Raw genomic sequence first — 19,112 nt, forward strand, 5'->3', positions numbered from 1 at the left:
CATCAGAAACACGCAACACATCACCATAATCGGAAACAGAAATTTTGACTTTTAAGATAAACTGGCGGATTAGATGTTCCTTTGCGGGGACTGGGAAATTCCTCATATTCAATAAGTTAGACAAACTGTTAAAAAATGCATTGGATTGTCTGAAAAATGCACAGACAGAAGGCTGAAAACAGGCCTGTTGTTGATATGATGTTTTGGAGAAACATGGCTTCCACTGGACGATTTCAGCATATTAACTGTTTTCCTGGATGTGGACTTCAGCAGTGGCTTAACAGAGTTGATCTTAACCTTTCAGCTTGTGGTACAGCGCCAGACTGTACAATTTAAAAGCGATGAGATTTTGTACATTTCGATTTTTCATCACAGTTCACATAAGTAATGGAAGTAATAAGAAAAACAAATGGTGTTCCTTATGACTGCAGTTTTTCAGCTTTCCTGAGTTGCTGATTTGTTATGGAAATGCAGAAAAGCCAGTGAGAAAGTAATAAAGGAAAATAATACAGAAAATAAACAATTTGATTCCCTGAGTTTCTTGTCATTCCTGAATTCTGTGTGATTTTGTGGGTAATTTGTTGACTTAAATACATCAGACCAACCTATTTCCAGCATTTACACGTGAGGGTAAATGCTAAAAACTTCAAGAAAATTAGAATAATACTGTAAAACTCATAACTATCTGGCAGCTCAAAGACGTGCTCTTATTCATCAGCTGCATCAAAAAAAACATGCTTGAGACATATTTATCATACTAAGGTTTGATGAATAATCAGACTAAAGTGTTTGAAGTGTTCCAAACTTTCCCCAGCTGACATTGGCCTCTAATCAGGGACATGGTTTTGGGATCAGACAACAGGATATCTCCAAAACCACATTTATTAGTGTCATTGAAATAGCAATTAATCAATGCTAAATGTGCATCTGCATTGTAATCATTGAGATACTTCAATTACATTTTATTTTCTAATGAGCCACTGACGATGAGGCTGTTTGCGTCACTATTAAAAGGATTCTGCTGACCTCTTTTGGTGACAAACCTGCACTGCAGATATATTTTTAACCAAGGATCAAAGTGACGCTCACACTCCTTTAAAATACTGTAATTACAGTACTTTCATAAACAGCGTAGAGAGACCGAGCAAAGCACGTGCTCATATCAAGACATAATGGGTGCAGTAATATAGAATAAAAGCAGCAATGAAAATACAGGATTTACAGTAAAATAACCAGAGAAATTGATGAATTAAAAAAGTAAAACAATATAGGTGAGAAAAAGAAAGTAAGTTAAAAATAGGCCAGGAATATATGGAGAGTATCACATCATATTATGCCTAAATAAATGTCTAAAACACTGGTTAATTGAACTTCTTTGTCTATACAATATAAGAACTGCTGGATGAAAACTCATTATTGCTGTTTGTCTTCTGGCCCTATTTCATGTACTCTCCTGAACTAAAAATAAAAACAATTTATCCATCCCGGTTAAAGCAGAGTGTGATGTCAAGCTGCTGTATGTTTAACACTCATGAAAGTTAGAAATATCTTAATTTACTTTCTGAATGATTTGAGTATAAATAGAAGTAAATGGGCCACTGGAAACTAGAAGCAGCCAATTTAAGATTAAAAACATGAAACTCAGTGGCTCAAAAAAAGTCATTAGAAGTGTGTCTTGGGAAGTTATTTTAAAAAAAAAAAAGAAAGTGACTTGGATTGATTCATTCCCCCCGGCAGGCTTTTTCATGGCAAAATGACTGATCACATTTTCGGTCTTCACTGGAAAACAAACAGAAGAACTCTGAGCCAAGAGGTCACTGGCTGCTTTTTGGCTGATATGAGGTGAAAGGATTTGAAAGGTAGCAAGATGCCAGACTCAACACAGCGTTTAGTAATCTCTTGACATCAGTTCTGGATGTGAGAAACCCGGTGCTGGAAAGGAGTCTGACAGGAACATTAAAAATAGAAGTTGATGCAGTCGTCTAGATGAGAACAGATGAGGACATGGAGGCCGTCTGTCCAATTTGGTCAACGATAAGAAAAGCTTGAATTTTTTTGTAATCCACAGCTGAAAGAAACGATAATCCTAAAGTAAGTTTTGAAGCACAAATCCAATTTCATTTTTTTGGATAAGGCTGGGGAGATGCATGTATGTTGACTTGTATGTAGACATTCAGTTACTGTTTTGTTGTATCATGATTAACAACAAAAAAAAGGGGGCAGGTCCTATTAAGAGGTGATTTTGTGGCCATGACTTGTAGAGCAGCCCCTTGTGCTCACGTAGTACATGCTACACAAGGTATTTCAGCAAACTGGTTCTATTGTTCATGTAATCACATGTTCAGACACATTAGTATTAAGAATTTCTTAGGATTGAGAACCCTAGAACACAGTGATTAACACACAAAAATAAAATAAAAATTGCCATATAACCATCAAGTAAGCCTTTCAAAATTAGGGGGAAAAAAAGTAATGTTTGAACTAAAAAATGCAGAATATGTAAGCTTGCAAGTTTTTCTCATCTGCTTCCAACTGACATTATAATATCACTGATGTAGTCAAATTCACGTAGTTTATAGTCTTTTTTTTTTAAGACAGCAGAAAAGATATCTTAAACTGGTCATTGATTATTCAGCCAGCAGGGTGCAGTACTGAGCTGTTCTGATGGAGAGGAAAATCTCTGAAGTAATGAGCTTTTCCTACTTTTTTCAGTGCATTTGATCGTTCTTCTTTCTCCAAAATCCAGTTGACGGTTGTGTCTCCTGTATGTGCGATAAACTCAACGCATCTTAACTCACTGACTGCTGTGTGCACTGGTTGGATAAATCGTATATTCCAGCTGATGAGAAGATTGTGCTGGTCCAACAGCCGTAGGGATTTTTTTTCGTCATGTTAAAGTGGTGAGGCTCCAGCCTCTCGCTGCATTATTAATGAATCTTTTTCTGGCATCATCTCCCCTCTCTACCCTGAAAACTGTGGGAGGAAGAGACAAGCATAAATCTGGTGGTTTTCATGAGGCCTCCTCTTATCCTGAGCAGAGACACTTTCAGTGCTCACTAAAGAAATGGACTGTCCAACGAGATGATGTAGTGTTTTTTTCTTGCAGAGGACCACCTTTGGCCTGGGGCAAATCTGGGCCCTGCAAAGATACGAGCCCCATAATCAAGGTTGAGTGTGTGCAATATATGTTTGTTGAGAAAAATCATTCCAGTGTAGCGTGAAACCATAAAAAGGAAGCTGAAAAATGTGCAAATAATCTATAAATCCTTCTATCCACTGTGTGCCCATCTGTATTTTGGCTGTTAAGTAAAGAAAAGGGAAAATATTATGTAAGTGAATATGAAACAATGTATTTCTACATAAAGGATGTCAAGAGAAATGAAAAACAAATGAAACAAAAGACTAAATTGGTTCTTCTGGACCTGCTGGGATCCCACATTAAGATTAATGTCAAAGAGGGAACATGAAAATGTCAGAATTTCATTTCCTATTTTTGTGCTTGGAAAAAAAAGCACACTAGAGACTGTGTTATATAAAAGGATTTGTACAAATTGGTAATTTCTTCAAAATGGGCTGCTCCTTACTCCTTAAAAGCCAATTATCTCCATTTTATACTGTCAAGCATTTCACTCCCCTGCAATCCATATATAGCCAGTCAATTTCACATATGAAAAAAAAAACATACGTTACAGTGCATACCTTCTTCAGGATGTCGACATGTTTCTGGTGGAAATGTTGAGCGTCATCATACAGTATTTGCTGGGTGTGAAGCCCTCTCTGAGACGGCTATAGTAGCTGCAGTGCTGACACTGACCTTATTCCATCAATCTCACATTAAAAACGCTCCCAGCATTTAAATATTTCAAAGAGCTCCTCAGCTAACACCAGAGAGGCTCAAAGCCTCAGTTTGTGTGTGTGTGTGTGTGTGTGTGTGTGTGTGTGTGTGTGTGTGTGTGTGTGTGCGTGCGCGCGCATTTACTGTTTTTAAAATGAACCTAGAGCTCATGATTGGTGACTAAACATCAAGATAATGCCTAAAACAAATACAGATGTGAATAATACAAACTTAATTGCACGAGACGAATCTGTTTCTGCATAAATAATCACATATTGCACAGCTCTCTCTCTGCCCGTCACTCTTTAACAACATAGACTGAACAAAATAAACAAGCTCTGTATATATGTAGAACTGCAGGAACGATAAAGAGAACTGAGGCAGAGATGTTGTGAATATATTATCATGCAGTTATTCTGTGATGTTTCAGCTGTGTGCTTTACATACTGCCTATGTCAACTCTCCAAAGGCACCCACATGGCAGAAGACGCAGGCAGGAAGACATTAAAGCACAAAGCTCCAGTGTGCTTTCATTGGTTCTATTTGTGTGGTTCCTATGATTTCACTTTTTCTATTAACCCTTGCATTCTTCAGCGTTTCAAAGAGCTTGGAGACAGATTTAATGGGCTAAGATGATGCTCAGACAGGCATCAGGTGAGATGATAAAGTGAGGCAGGTCCCTGTAGAGCATGGCTATGATTAATAATGAATTTCTAGGGTAGGGTCAAAAGAAGTTCAAAAGATTCATTTCATCTCTGCTGTCGAGTGCGTATGGTAGATCTCAGTGAGGAGTCATTTTATTTTCTCCATGTTGAACTGATTTAACAGGAAATTTGTGAAAGAGTAAAGTCAAGTAGTGCTCATATGGCTAAATATAATATGGCCTTTTATTATTTACCTTAAATTTGATTAACAGCAAAAGGAAAGAGGAAAAAAACACCTGATGCAAAACTAAAAGAATGAATGATGAAACTTTCAGTAGGTGTGAACATTCAGATGACACATTATATCAACTTAATAAGTCAGTGTTGTATCCATAACTTGTTTCTAGCAGGTGGAAACCTTTGGTGCTGAAAAATGAAGCCAACACCAAAGTGCAGTTCCTTGACTGGCCACTCGAGGCTGGCTCCAAAAGTGAGTCATTCCCCATGGACCCCCATATTAAAATGTCCAACTTTACAGCAGAATTAAACATGTTTACAGCCTGGAGCAAAAAACTGCTTTAGTTAACATCCAATCTGTAAATGCAGGTTCAAGGACCTCTCACCCGCATTCGCTTCACACCTAAGTACAAAGTTCATGCTTGGCCATCTTTTTAGCAGCTGTTCTGGAGCTTTTAAATATATCACATGGCCTTCTTCATCAGGACTGAACTTTGAACATCAACTGGGTGAAATCCATCTGCTGATGAAGATTGTGTGATACGATCAAAAGCTCTGGAACAGCTGTTCACTGGATGTTGTGAGTAGAGTGTTTTCTGTACCTCATCAACATTCATGTGACAATGGAAATTTACCACAAATGTAGGTATAGAAGTTCATCTTAAGACCAAAACAAACACAATTTCAGCTGCTGTTGCCGAACAAAACCTGTTTTTTTTTTTCCACACTGGCCTTTGAGGCCTGACGAACATCAACATTTAATGTGTACACACTCTGGTTGAAGTAGAGGAGCAGGGCAGAGAACATCAGTCAATTATTAATGTTTAAAAGGTTTGGAGAGTTGCATTGCTGAGGTTATTGCCAGACCAAAGGATCTGAAGAGTGTGCAGTCACAGAAAACTGAGGGGTGTCACTCTACTGACTGCCTCACCCATTAGGAACAGGCAGTGGTCTGTTACGAACCCAACAAGCTGAGCACAATGGGGAAAACCTCATGCAGGGACCCCACAAGGGCAAGCTGTGTGAGTCAAAACTACAGAGGGGCTATTAAATGCCAAATCAGGGCGACAGGAGACCCACTAGAGCAAAATTGGGGATGAGCAGTCCTTGAAAGCATGGTTACCTGCAGGGAATTTGCTGGTCAGATGCGTATGGAACATGTGGAGCAGCAGCTAGTCAGTCCAGCTGTCAGATTCAATTTCATCTAAGAGGTGAAGTAGGTAGGCCTGCTCATCCTCTGTGCATGCTGAGTTCACAGTATAAAGGCTGACATGGGTGTGCTGGCACTGTAAGCACCATGATGGTCGGGGAGGCGAACATAATGCAGGGGCAGGAGGGTGATGTGACCGATAAGAAAACATGAGTTTGGAGGGAAAATAATATAATAAATTATAATAAATCTGAAATGATTTCCACCAGAATGAATTGTAAAAGAAGATATTTTTAAAGGTGTTGGGCCCAATGTCTAGTTTTCAGACATGAATATTGTAGTTTAAATTGTGCTCACATGATGCGTATCCCTACATTAATCTATGTTTAATTAAATGACTTCGAGCTAATGTAAATGAAAGACATGGGGCAGGTTGTATGATTCTGGTTGGTCTCTGGGTTTATGCCTGTATGGTCTGCTGTGTGCATTGGATTTAACAGGAACTATCCCACCTATCACCCTATGTAATAGGTGTGTGTGTGTGGGAGGGCCCTATAACAGATTCAAATCCATCCATGCAATAAGCCATGACAGTGTGGTAGTGAAACCAAAGCAGCAAAATGGAAGTCATCCATCATTTATTTTATTATTTACTCATTTGCTTTTCCATCTTGGATCGTGTTACCATGTTGAGATGGACCACTGCCAGTTGGTGACTAATTGATCTCACTTGTGTGTATAATTGCAGGCAGGTCAGTAGGTAAAGTGACAATAAAGCAGTGGTTCCCAAACACAAGACACATCGTGAGATGATTGACAGGAGAGAAAATAAGTTACCTCTTTACCTCTCTTTTTTTTTTTTTTTTTTTTTTTTTTTTTTTTGTTGAGCAGCTCCCAGATAGCAGACATTCCCTATTTCCAACAGGTCATTAGCCAAAAGAAGAAGAAAAACCACAATAGAAGCAAATGGAAGGAGATACCAGAGTTAAGATTATCCTGTCAGGAGCACGCGGTCAGACTAGCTCCACAAGATCACAGTGCAAGAAATGTCATCAGCAGGGGGACGTTTAATTATCAGCTCAACCCCAATATGTTGAGTCTGCTTCATTTTTATAATGTGTTGTTATGTTGAGCATTTGGTTTTCAAGGTGATACAGTTAGTGACATTTTCTAACATGTATGGTCTTGTAATAATAATAAACATGTGCCCTTCAATCATGTGTTCTGCCTCACTGAGTTCATCAGTCAATTAGGTCTGTAGGGTCTCTGGTTAGGGGTCAGGGGGTAGATGTGACCCACAGCCACTGCTGTCCTATTGTGCCATACAATTTTTTTTTTTTTCTACATAGAGCTGCCATCTTTGACTCAACAAATCAAAGTCTTCTTTGCGTTTACATTTTCTCTTGAAGGCTGGTGAATACCTGCTTATAACCCCTGTAGCTTTATTTTGTTAAGGCCAAAGCAAATTATTGATGTAATCAGGAATATTTAATGATTGTTTTCAAGCTTTAAAGATTGTGTAATGTGATAAAAGCAGAGTCAAAAATGGTGCCAATGGTTGTCCCGACAAGCAAATACACAAAACGCGTATTGCAAACCACGTATCATGTATATGTGGTCCAGTTTGCACTTGTTAGTATTGCAGTGTTTGATTTTGAGGGACCTTTTATTTGTAGGCTGCAATAGAAGGATGTGAAAGGTCACGTGGCCTTGTGATTACACAGTGGAAAGCAAATCCTTAACACTGTCATTTAACATCATATTTTAATATGATATACCGTAATTCATATTAGTGTGTGTGTCAACATTTGCATTTGAACACCTGACTCTTTCTATTCAGACTGATTAATACATTTGTATTTAGTAGATGTAAAGCTTGTGTGGCTGCAGCACCGTGCAACTTCCCGACAGAGATACCAGCACATGGTGCAACAATCAATTTCCCGACCAGAAGCCAACAGACAGAGAGCGAGCAGCTGAGTGTTTATGGCTACCCCACCCTTCACCGACGCACGGCACGGGGCGGCTCAGGGGCCGCTCTTAAGACATGTTGCAGCGACAGATCTGCATCCTGTGCGCTGCCCATAGACTGAATAATGTTCCCCATTTCAGTGACAATATCAGAGAAATGCTGTGGCAGCCATCTTAGGTGTAGCACCGCAGAACGTTAGGATGGGAGACAGGACGAGTGAAGGCGCATCCTTCGCTCTTTGGTCTTATTCTCTGTTCAGGACCACGGCCAGCTCCGCGCGCCTGCGTCCCCCGCCTGGCAGGCAGGGAGAGGCCATCGCCCGATTTCACCGAGAGTGAGAGAAAAAAAAAGGAAAAGAAAGCCACTCTCCTTCCTCTCATCTGTACACTACACTCCCCCTGCCCCTCCCCTCTGCTCCCTTCTCACCTCCCCCTCTCACATCCGCAGCGGTGACTGGCCAATAAAATACAGAAAATACGTAGGCATCGACGAGCGCTCGGCGCAGGCGGAGAAAGCTCAGTGGGAAGCAGACTAAAACCTCCTCCAGCATCACTCGTACTGCTGACATCTCTCAGCGAGCGAGTACCAATCAGGGCCTATCCCTGTTTGACTTCGGGCATATTCTACATGAAATCAAGCCACGGATAAGACAACGGCGCAGCCATCATTGGGAGCTACATCAAAAACCTCCTTGAGTAGGTTAGGCTATCTGTAGGGACGCATCACCTCTAGAGCAAGATGTTAGACCCGTCGTCCAGCGAGGAAGAATCTGATGGGATAGTGGAGGAGGAGAGCAAAGAGGCGATGGCACCTCAGGCCGGATCCCGCATCTCTCCAAGCAGAACCAGCGAGAGCTCGGGTGGACTAGCGCCCAGCAGCAGCCGCAGCAGTGCCCGTCCGACCAGCCCGAGCCCGTCAGCCGCCAGCGAGGAGAAAGAGGACCTGGAGAAGCTGCAGAGGGACGAAGAAGAGCGCAAAAAGAAGCTGCAGTTGTATGTTTTTGTGATGCGATGCGTCGCTTACCCATTCAATGCAAAACAGCCCACAGATATGGCAAGGCGACAGCAGAAGGTAAGGGCCCTCGGTTGCAAAGGCATAATTAATAACCACGCGCTGACGAAATGCCTCCTTTCACATCGCAGATGTTGTCATTGATGACCTACATAAGGTAGCTAGAACACAGAGGGGTTTTGGCCACTAGGCCTATCCGATAGCGCACGGCTCCAGCACGGTCCCGGTGAAACCACTGTTTGTCTTTTTGACGCAAAATGTTGAAATCCTCGGAGCATGACAGTGAGCACATAAAAACGCTTCGAGCTCCGGATGGTGAGAGGACACATGGTACTGCAGAGCTGCAGACTGAGCGCAGCCCATGTTCCTCCGTACACACGCTCACAAGTGAGATCAATCCCGGCAAGCCCATTCCTTGAAAGGGCGTTCAAGCGATGGTGGATGGCGATTAAAAACGGGACGGCGTCGTTGTCCTTGTTGAGCTGCATCTCGCAGATGTCCCGCTTTCTGTCACACATGCAGCTGTATGTGGCTCCATGTCCTGGCGGATACCCAGTTCCAACCCGCTTGCGCCATCACTTATCCCGTCAATTTGGCCTCCCAAGGTGACTTTTAGGCACAGACCTCTTGAGGAGGGTTGCTTAATAGCCTTTCTCCTCTGCAGGCGAGCGCGGCTCCTCCCGACGGGTTACAGTAAATTAATTTCATTAGAATTTTTCAGTGTCCACACATTCAGATTGTTGCACTATTTGCTATAGGAGGTCCATATTATGAGATTTATGTCATTTACTGTAGGGACAAGGCCCTCATCCTGGTTTCACGTTGCTGCTGTGATGCTCCATTGATGTTGAAGCCAGTTTTGGGTCATGGTGTCCTTACTGTCAAAGTCACCATGCACAGGCCTTACTGTACTAATGGAAGGTTGAAATGATTGTTGCCCAGTTTATTGTCCTTTCGTGCATTTGACTGTCACACTAGAAATAGTTCATCTACAGTTTGTACTCCCAGGCTGTAACGTCACTTTTCTGTCATAGATGAAGAAATGCAGCTATAGATGCAATTGATCAACACATTTTGTGTAGGTTTACCTTTGTACTGTAACAAAACGATCACCAGCAAGACTGTTGGAGCAGTTTGTCGTGGCTCTCCTCACAAGGCATGAAGTTGCATTCAGTGTGCACCTGCTGAACGTTCATTCAGCTCAGTTAATCGACGGCCGATCATGTATCACTCAAGCGAGGAAACGCATAAACAACAATATGGATGTTGCTCTTGTGAGTGTTGTTTTTGTTTAACCTGCAGACAATTTGTATTCTGCTGGACACAGTTGAGGCCATATGGTCTGAATTTTCTGCTGACTCATGCACAAGTGCATGTGGGTGGCATAAACCACAGTGTTTCCATGTATTTGTTTGTTTGTAGTCCCGTTCAGCGTAGGTTACTGATTGTCTAATGCATGCTTACTAATGCAATTTCTTATCTGGTAGCTCAGGCAGCCACAATCCTCTGCTGTGGGTGAGTGAAAATCTGGACAAGCAATCCGATGCTTGCTGTCAGACCAGGAAATCAAAGTGTGTCTGCCTGCCTACAGTCTGCCGCTAGGCTTTGATTTGGTCCAAATTTGCATTCTTTGCCTTAAACCAGTCACTTCAGAGGACTTACACACCTTGTGCAAAATTTAATGACAACAATGTAGTGTTAAAATTTAACTGGTTTGATTTGAATGAAAGATGACAATCAATTACAGAGTAACATTTCACAAGACAGAGCACTTAAATGTAAGTTGATTACTTTCTGGCACTTATGTGCCATTAAAGTGTCATGACATTTCACTATCATTTAATCATATTTCTGTCCTTTGTGGTATTAAAGAAATTATTTACACTTAACTAAAGAGAGAATATTCATCACTGGTCCAGTGTTTTCTCTGTAGATTTCCCCTTTTAATGTGGGCTCCTCAGACATCCATAAACAATGATTTATTCCTCCCAGCGATGGCTACGCAATCTAATATGTAACCTATTAGAATTTTGGCTATTATAGATTAGTCACAGAAATATGAGGAAGCATTTTTTGTAATGAAAAGACTTAAAGGCCTCAGTGAAACATGTGTAGCAGCTCCATGATAATCCTTTATTAGAAGCTCTGGCACACAAACAGCAGTGATGGGCTATCACAGAGAAACAGGCAAGGCTGCAGAGTATGCAAGCTCCACTGCTGCTTCTTGAAAATGTATTGCTATAACCTTGTGAACGGGTAACACAATAAGGCAGTTCCTTCCTTCATTCAGGGGCGAGGGAAATGTTTACTCTTTCAGTGCGAAAGATGCCTTGACAAGCGGCGGTTTGGTTGGTTGAGTGTATGTTAATATTTAAATGGTGGCATGTGTGTTTGCATTCGAGGCTAATTGGCTGCCCCACCCCCTCTGTAAATGTGTTGTAAGTAAGTTATTGAGGCTATTGGCAGGTATAGATTTTATTGGGGTAATTTATGGAATTATCTTCTGGATGTTGTGGATTGTCCTAGAGGGCAAAATCATCCTGGATTTAATGGTAATAAGATGCCTAAACTGTGTGCACAGAGGAATTAAAAATAAAGGCAAGGACATGATGGCAATAAACTATTTTTTTTTTTTTTTTTTTTGGAGGGGGGGGGGATTTTTTATGGGTGCTTTTATGTGTCCTGTAATAATAAATTTATAAATTTAGAAAGACATTTTATGCTATTTTTCTATTGATGGCGATGTCAGTCAGATCACCACTTCAGCCCAGACTGAACTATCTCAACATATAGTTTGATGGATTGCCATGAAATTTTGTAGAAACATTCATGGTCCCCAGAGGATGAAGCCTTTTGACTTTGGTGAACCCCTGACTTCATCTAATGGCACCAATTCAAAGTTTTCTCTTATCAAGTGAAATATCTCAACATCTTGTTGATGGGTTGGCATAAAACTTTGCACAGACGTTTATAGTTCCCAGATGGATCCTAATGACTTTGGGGATCCTCTTGTTTTTCCTGTAGTGCTATTATGAGGTTCACATTTGTGGTTTTGAGTGAAATCTCTCAGCTACTATTTGATGGATTGTCATGCAATTTGGTAGAGACATTCATGGCTCCCTCAGGATGATTTCACTTCACTCTGACTTTTCATCTAGGGCATCATTAGATCCAAAGTTTAGTTTGTCAGATGGTTGCTAATACCTCAAAACTACAGCCTCAGCTGTAGCTTTTGTCTAGTGCTAATTTGCAAATGTTAGCATGCTAACATGCTAAACTAAGAAGGTGAACATTACACCTGCTAAACATCAGCATGTTAACATGGTCACTCAGAGTTAGCATGCTAATGTAAATATTAGCTCAGCCACAAGAAGTTTCACTATGGCTGTAGACTCTTAGTCTTATGAGGCAATAAGCACGACTGAAAAATGCTCTGTTGTACTTCCAATCATTAGCAGTCAGTCTGATAAAGATTAAATCTGATTAATCAAACTCAAATGCTTCTTGTCGCTCACAGTGAGTGTGTATTTCAGAACTGAATAATCTCCTGGGTTTAGTCTTTTTTCAATTAGAAACTGCGATCCCCCGAAGATAATCTGACCCAATCAACTCATCTGCCAGCAGGCTAACTTAATAGAGTGCCTCTTGGCTCAGCATTTTAATCCCATACAGTATGCTGTTGATACTGTGAGGGAGTGGAGCTGTGAATTGTGCAGCGAGGCTCTGCGATGTGAATGTGAAGTAGACTAAAATGCAAATCAGTGATACTTGAATGTAGTTTCTTACTTTGATGTTTCTTGCTGCTGAGCCTGGCAGAGGACTCTGGGTGTCCCATCGTGAACTGTTTTTTTCATGGACTGGGTTTCCTGTCATGTTCCAGATTTTAAACCGTAATAATTGTCTTGTAATGAATGCAAAAACTGTGGTGCCTAATGACGACTTGCTGTATTTGGAGCAGACCTGTCTATACCAAATGAGGGTAATGTTTGTGATGCCGTCTAGTGTCAGCTCTGCTAATTTGCCATTTGTGTTGGTAAAAGCAAGAAGAACGAAACAATGGCTTGCCAGAACAAATGGTGCTCAGAGTAGCAGACAAGCAAAATTTAAATGTGAATAAAAGTTAACAGTGAGGTTAAAGCTGTGGAGGAGGATTGTGCATCAATTTAAACACCAGGAAAAGAGATAAATGTTAAAAAAAAAAAAAAAAAAAAAAAAGCTCCCTGGTGGAGCTGAGCAGGATGTTTGCATAGACAATCACAGTATGGCACTATAGTCATGCATGGACATAATTATGTAATCTTTCAGGACCTGATGACTGACTATGCATTTATTCAGTGGATGAACATGATAATATAATACATGACAGTGATTTAAGTAACTGTGGCATTTGGGCTCATAGATAACACAGTGACATGAGGATGGAAACTAGAAGAAGGAGCTGAAGGAGAGAGGAAGAAGACATCAGTGGAGGAGACATGAGTAAAATTAGTAACGCTGAAAAATTAATAAGAATACACTATAACGGGTGTACATGCAGTGAGGATTTTCATTATCAGCTGACACTTTTCTGCACTGCATGGGCTTAAAAATAATGTCTATACACTCTGTCTCTTATGTCACTGGATTGTGTAATGTCATTGCCTCCTACTTCTCGTGTCTTCCTCGAACAAAATCAGAAGTCATTTAGCGAGATTATATGTGAGCATTGAACACGTAGATACACAGATAACTGAGGTAAAACTGCCCGAGCTCACTGTGTTCATGAAAAGAGAGCAGCAGTTAATGCAGAGTGCAAGTGTGACATTGAAATCATTTGCATTATTATGTAAGATCTTTAAATGGTGTTCTGCCTGAAAAGAGACATCCATGATAATAAAAGAAGCTCTGCAGTCAGAGTGAAAGTCAAGCTTTGAGTTGACTATAAAACATGTCAATCAGCATTTGAAAGCTGCTGCTGAGGAATGTTAGTCTGATGTTTTAGCATGTTTTAGCAACACTAGTGTTGAACATTAAAGGAGTTCATCAGCGGTATGGATATGAAAGTGGATTCCAAAGGGGCGGCAGCTGAAAAGCAGCAGGTGAAATACCCCCTCACCTACAATCTGTGCAGCCGCCTGTAACAAATCACAGCTTCGCAAATTAAATGTCCCCTCCGTCTGCCTATAACCAGGAGGGAAGGCGATGATCTGACGCGGTAGAATGAAAACGTCTTTTCCTAAAGGTTTGACTTCTTTGAAGGCAGCAATCAGAGTCAGGATCAAATTGACTCAGATTTTCCTTGTGCATTTAAACAACCCAGTCGTGTGAGCTGACATTTATACGCAGGGCAATCATGCACTGACAAAAACAGCTGCAGAAATGAATACTTTACACCACAGAGTGTTTATATGTGAATGTACTATATTCTGTGTTTCAAGGTGGCATCATTTGTGGGATTATTCCTCATACGAGGTGTATCTGGGCTCTGTCGTGAAAGCAATACCGCACATAGTGTTGTTTCTCTCCTCCGACTCTCTCTCAGAATACAGTATGTACTTGTTAATTATAGTAGGACCTATGTGTCCTCACAGAGCCCATGTAATCTTGTGTGCCAACCAAAGCCACATCTTACTGTGGGTAGACAAATGTTCTGTTTCTACTGTTAATATTTGCTCAACCTTAATCCTGGTGCTACACCAGAAAAATACCCATTTTCTGAAGGACACAATCCCTAGACATGAGGCTGAATTGCCTGTTTGAGGACAGTTAATGTGTCCTCATGCTGTATGCATGGATTGAGACAGATTAATCTGCAGGGTTCCTGTCATTTGTTTTTCTTTTTTTTTATTGCTGTATAAGATTTAATCCCTGCTCCCAATACTGCGCATGAGTCATACTCATAAAGAAAAGCAGAAAATGAAAGCTGGTTTGTTGAGAATGGACATTAGACATTAGCGCTGGTTGGCAGTGCAACTGGAAACCAGATTAGTGTGTTTACAACATATATTGAATCCTCCTCTAGCAAGCTAAATGTATGACTCATTCTTAAAGCAACAACAACGTATGCTCCATTTATTATCACTTTTATTAAAATTCTGATTAACCTTATAAAAAATGAATATTTTCTTAATCAAGCATTTAATTGTTGTCAGTAAAAAGCAGCAGAATGGGAAACATCAGCATGTTAAAGGCGACGTCTTCACATCCGAAATCCAAAAATATAGATTGTTTTGTAGTTTTTGCTTGAAAAATATTTTAAAAATGTTGGCAATTAATTTTCTATCAATCAAATAATTGATTAGTCATCGTAGCTTCACCTCTAATCGAAGGCTGTTGGTAATTACAGACCACTTTATCAGAATTGTGTTGGGATGAAATAGCTGGGGTCCACGTTTCCCTCCTACGTTAACACTGCAGCAGTGTGCTTTGTGTGTTTGTGCTCGAACAAGGCCAGCGCCCAAAGACGCCTGTGCATCTTGACATGCTAATCATAACGCCATTTACAGTACTCGGTCAGGACAATCCCTCTCCTTGTGTCAAACTAAGCGGAGAAAAACCAAAGCAGATCAGAAAGAAATCAGTTGTGTCATCATGTTTCTGTCCTCTCAAGCTGTTATAATCACATACTTTTTTTTCTTACACTGTAATTGTAATTTGTTTCTCATAATTATGAGATAGTTTTCTTGTAATTATGAGATTCTAAGTCATGATTAGGTGTGGAAGTTATAATCACTGTAGAAGAAAAGCTCAGAATTTTCTTTGATGAACACACTGTTCACCGTCACACTTTTAGAAATCTTTTTTGAGTCTTGCATCCAAATCAAGTTTAGGACACAATAATGTGTTGGTGCAGATGTGTGCGGTTATATTGAACCATATGAAGCACCGCTTTAAAGGGAAAATCACGAGGGCATGACTGGAATAAGACAAAGAGGAGAGAGAGAGAGACATTATTGGTGATTTTCCACATTAAAGAGAGAAGACGGAGGTAAGAGCCACAGCAGGATCATTACCGCGCTCCTCTGCTGAACCTCTCGTTCCCTCTCTCTCTGTCGACTCTCACAGATGCATAAAGAACACAAACAGAAGCCACTGTTTTGGTCCAAACATATGCAAATTGTCCCATTGATTTTATCCTCACATGACCACACCATTTATGTTATATTACATTGAGGGCTTATTTTCTGCTCAGTAACCAAATGAGCATAATGAGGAACCAGCTCAGCTGGACGGCTGCTGCCAGTGAGTTGGTGGTGTGATAATGGATGACTGTTACAAGAAGGGGCTTTGCTGGTTGTGAACACAGTGTTCTGCTGTATATATCAGCCATGTCACAGCTCCTGAATATGACAACAGTGTGGAGACTGGTTATACAGAGCCAGAGCTCCCTGTTTTATCCCTGTTTGCCATGCGTCAGCCTCTGTCTGCAGAGTATACACCTGGCTGTTTACTAACCCAGTGGAGTGGTATTTACTCGTACAACGCTGTGTGTGTGCCTTCAGAACAAATCTATGTGAGCAAGTCTGGTTAGGGATAATAGCGTCTGCATCTGTCTTTGTATAATTGTAGTTTTGTGACCACAGTCACTACATGATGCTGGTGTTTTGTGTTTGATGAGGCCCATTGCCGGCAGATTTTGTGCAGCTGTCATGCAGCGCTCGCTCCCGTTCTGGTGTTTGCTGTTTACTCAGATGTGAGCCGGTGGTGTCATCTGCAGCATGACTGAAATATGCTTTGTCTGGCGAGAGGATTTGACGATGCTCTGTTTGTTGAAGACCAACAGCAGCATTGGTGGGAGCTCTTTCCTGAGCAAACAGATCTATAAACAATAAGAACACTTAGTTTGCATGATATCCTCTCATCATTACTCTGCATATTTGATCTAATGCAAGTTTGCCCTTCTCTTTTGGTAATAATGTTTAGTCTCTACATTATATACAAAGTTGCACATTTTAGCCTAATTGCCCAATCAACTGTGAGTGTATATACCACTAAAAACTGCATATATACTGTATTTTGTAGCGATTTGATTGCAGAAAACACCGTAATTGAACTTTTCAATGTTACGCAACTTCTGCTGAAGTGTGAGTCAGCACAGCAGAGACTGAGCTACCCAAGCTACAGTATATACTGCATTCAATTAGCTAATTACTCCACTCATCACAGCACTGCAAGGACAGCTGATATGCTGTATACCTCACAAGCCAAGTTGATTAAAAACTTCAAAGAGAGATTATAACAAGTATGAATAGATTCTTAATCATTATATATGATTATTGTGTATTACAGGTGTTATGTAACCTGCTGTTGTTCAGGCTTGGTCTTTCTCTCTTTTCAAACACACAGAGATATACAACAAATGCATACTATTCATGCACACACAGAGAAAGCTGCTCTTCTAAAGCCTCTTTATGGCTTGCAGTATTTGAGCATGACCTGTATTCATCTTTCGCTCACTCCACTGGAAAGAGAGAAAGATGAGCAGACAAAGAAGACCAATGACCAACTGATGAGAAGATAAAATATTTCTAATTATTAGAATTTATAACTTAGAATTTAGATTAAAGATTATAAACTGTATGTATATTTTACAGCAGCTATAGACAATACATTCAGCTCTGTCACCCATGCTAGAGTTTTGATCCTGACAGTGTGTAAAGCTTTGAAGCAACCTTCATGTTGGACTCAGTGACCTCAGTATTGTTCACAATAGTGGCTATTCAGCCACTCTGAACAGTCTCCATAATTTACAGATACTTTATGTAACAATCCCCCTATTACACTGTAGGAAGTGAATGAGAGCTGGGAACAATTGAGCTTTCCTTCAAAATAGGAAGTCATTTCTCCTGTTTCTGATGCCGCAGATTTCATTTACACAGCATTTTTGTCCCGAATGTGAATGAGTTTCTCCTGCACTCCAGTGAAAAAAAAAAAATGTGACAAAAGTGCACCAAACACATATTGACAAAGCAGCATGTAGAAAGAATCTTTTTTGGTTCACTGAAGATTCACTAAAGGCAGCTTTCATTTTACAAGGCATGTGCCTGCGGGGGCTTTAAACCCTGAACCTGTGGTAGGGGCTCAATAGGCTTTAAGATGCAGAACATATATATTTTGAAGTGACGTTGAGTTGAAGCTAACAGACTCTTCCTCCATGTTAATTAAACGCTGTTTATTAGGCAGTAATAGATGGAAAATGGCCATTTCAAGTAGTTCTATGAAGTTTAAGGGACCTAAACTACAAAAAATATTTACAGTTCATCATAAAACCAGCTTTTTAATTAAAGATTCATAGGTCATTCATTGTTTCACAGTGACTCTAATATTGTATCAGCCACGTGGTGGAAACTAAACTCAAATCCATAATCATTTTGAACTGTAATGAAGTTACTGTAAATGAGGCCAATGCAATGTGCATATCCCCTCTATTGATATGTGAAGGGTGATTAATGTCACTGCCCACTTCATTGCAAGCCAATGAATCACCGTGTAACACTGCAATCTTGATAAGAGCCACAGAGAGAGAATCAATAAGACCAAAGCACGAAAGTATGTCTTGGGAGTCTGATGAAAATGGAGGCATTTTCTCTCATCCATCAACTTGGTTACTAATCAGCGCAGTTTTCCAATCAGCGATGAAATAAAGAGCATGCAGAACTGAAAGGCATAAATACTTTATGCAGCTGAACTCTTTTCCATCCTGTTCTTTGCCTGGTTTACTGCTGTGTGCTTCAGTGTCAGCTCTCCAAATAAACACACGCACAGAGTTAGCAGCTTGCTGTGTTGTCACATAAAGTCAGATCGGCCGAGAGAGACTGTCAGCAGAAGCAAAAGTATTATTAGCTTTGACCTTTGGTGGAAAAATCTTCAGGTTAAACATAAATGTGCTCTGCCAGTGTTTGGATGACTGCCAATACCTCATCTCCTAGAGTTTATTGTAATATCTTTGTGACTCTTCCACAGCTATATGTGAAGACAGAGTTAATATGTGAGGTTAATAGAGGCCACTCTGTCCTTGGCCACATGGATTACAGCCAGGAATGCAACTATTACGACTACGTTCATTGTGGATTAATCTGCCCATTATTTTCTCCATTTTGTCCATTTGTGTCAGAAAATTGTGAAAAAATTGGACGATATTTTCCCAGATCTCATGATGATGTCTTCAAAATGCTTGTTTTATTCATCAAAACCCAAACTTATTTAGTTTAATCCATGAAATCTTCACATTGGAGAGGTTGGAAGCTGATCAGAGCTCTGTTTTGCCTTGTTTCTTTGGACATT

At 40.4% G+C, this 19,112-nt stretch overlaps 1 protein-coding gene across 18 annotated transcripts in view; it reads left to right on the plus strand.

Annotated features, from left to right (window-relative positions):
• The first annotated feature begins 8,201 nt into the window (after positions 1 to 8,201).
• Positions 8,202 to 19,112, plus strand: part of cadpsb (Ca2+-dependent activator protein for secretion b) — a 63,920-nt gene continuing 53,009 nt past the window's right edge. For all 18 annotated transcript variants that reach the window (XM_076759288.1, XM_076759375.1, XM_076759303.1 and 15 more), the window contains exon 1: positions 8,202 to 8,909. In XM_076759288.1, coding sequence (XP_076615403.1) covers positions 8,577 to 8,909 — 333 coding nt within the window. In that variant the 5' untranslated portion in view covers positions 8,202 to 8,576. The remainder of the gene's footprint in view (positions 8,910 to 19,112) is intronic.

Source organism: Chaetodon auriga, chromosome 2 (assembly GCF_051107435.1).
Source record: "Chaetodon auriga isolate fChaAug3 chromosome 2, fChaAug3.hap1, whole genome shotgun sequence".
NCBI classification, from domain to species: Eukaryota; Metazoa; Chordata; class Actinopteri; order Chaetodontiformes; family Chaetodontidae; genus Chaetodon; species Chaetodon auriga.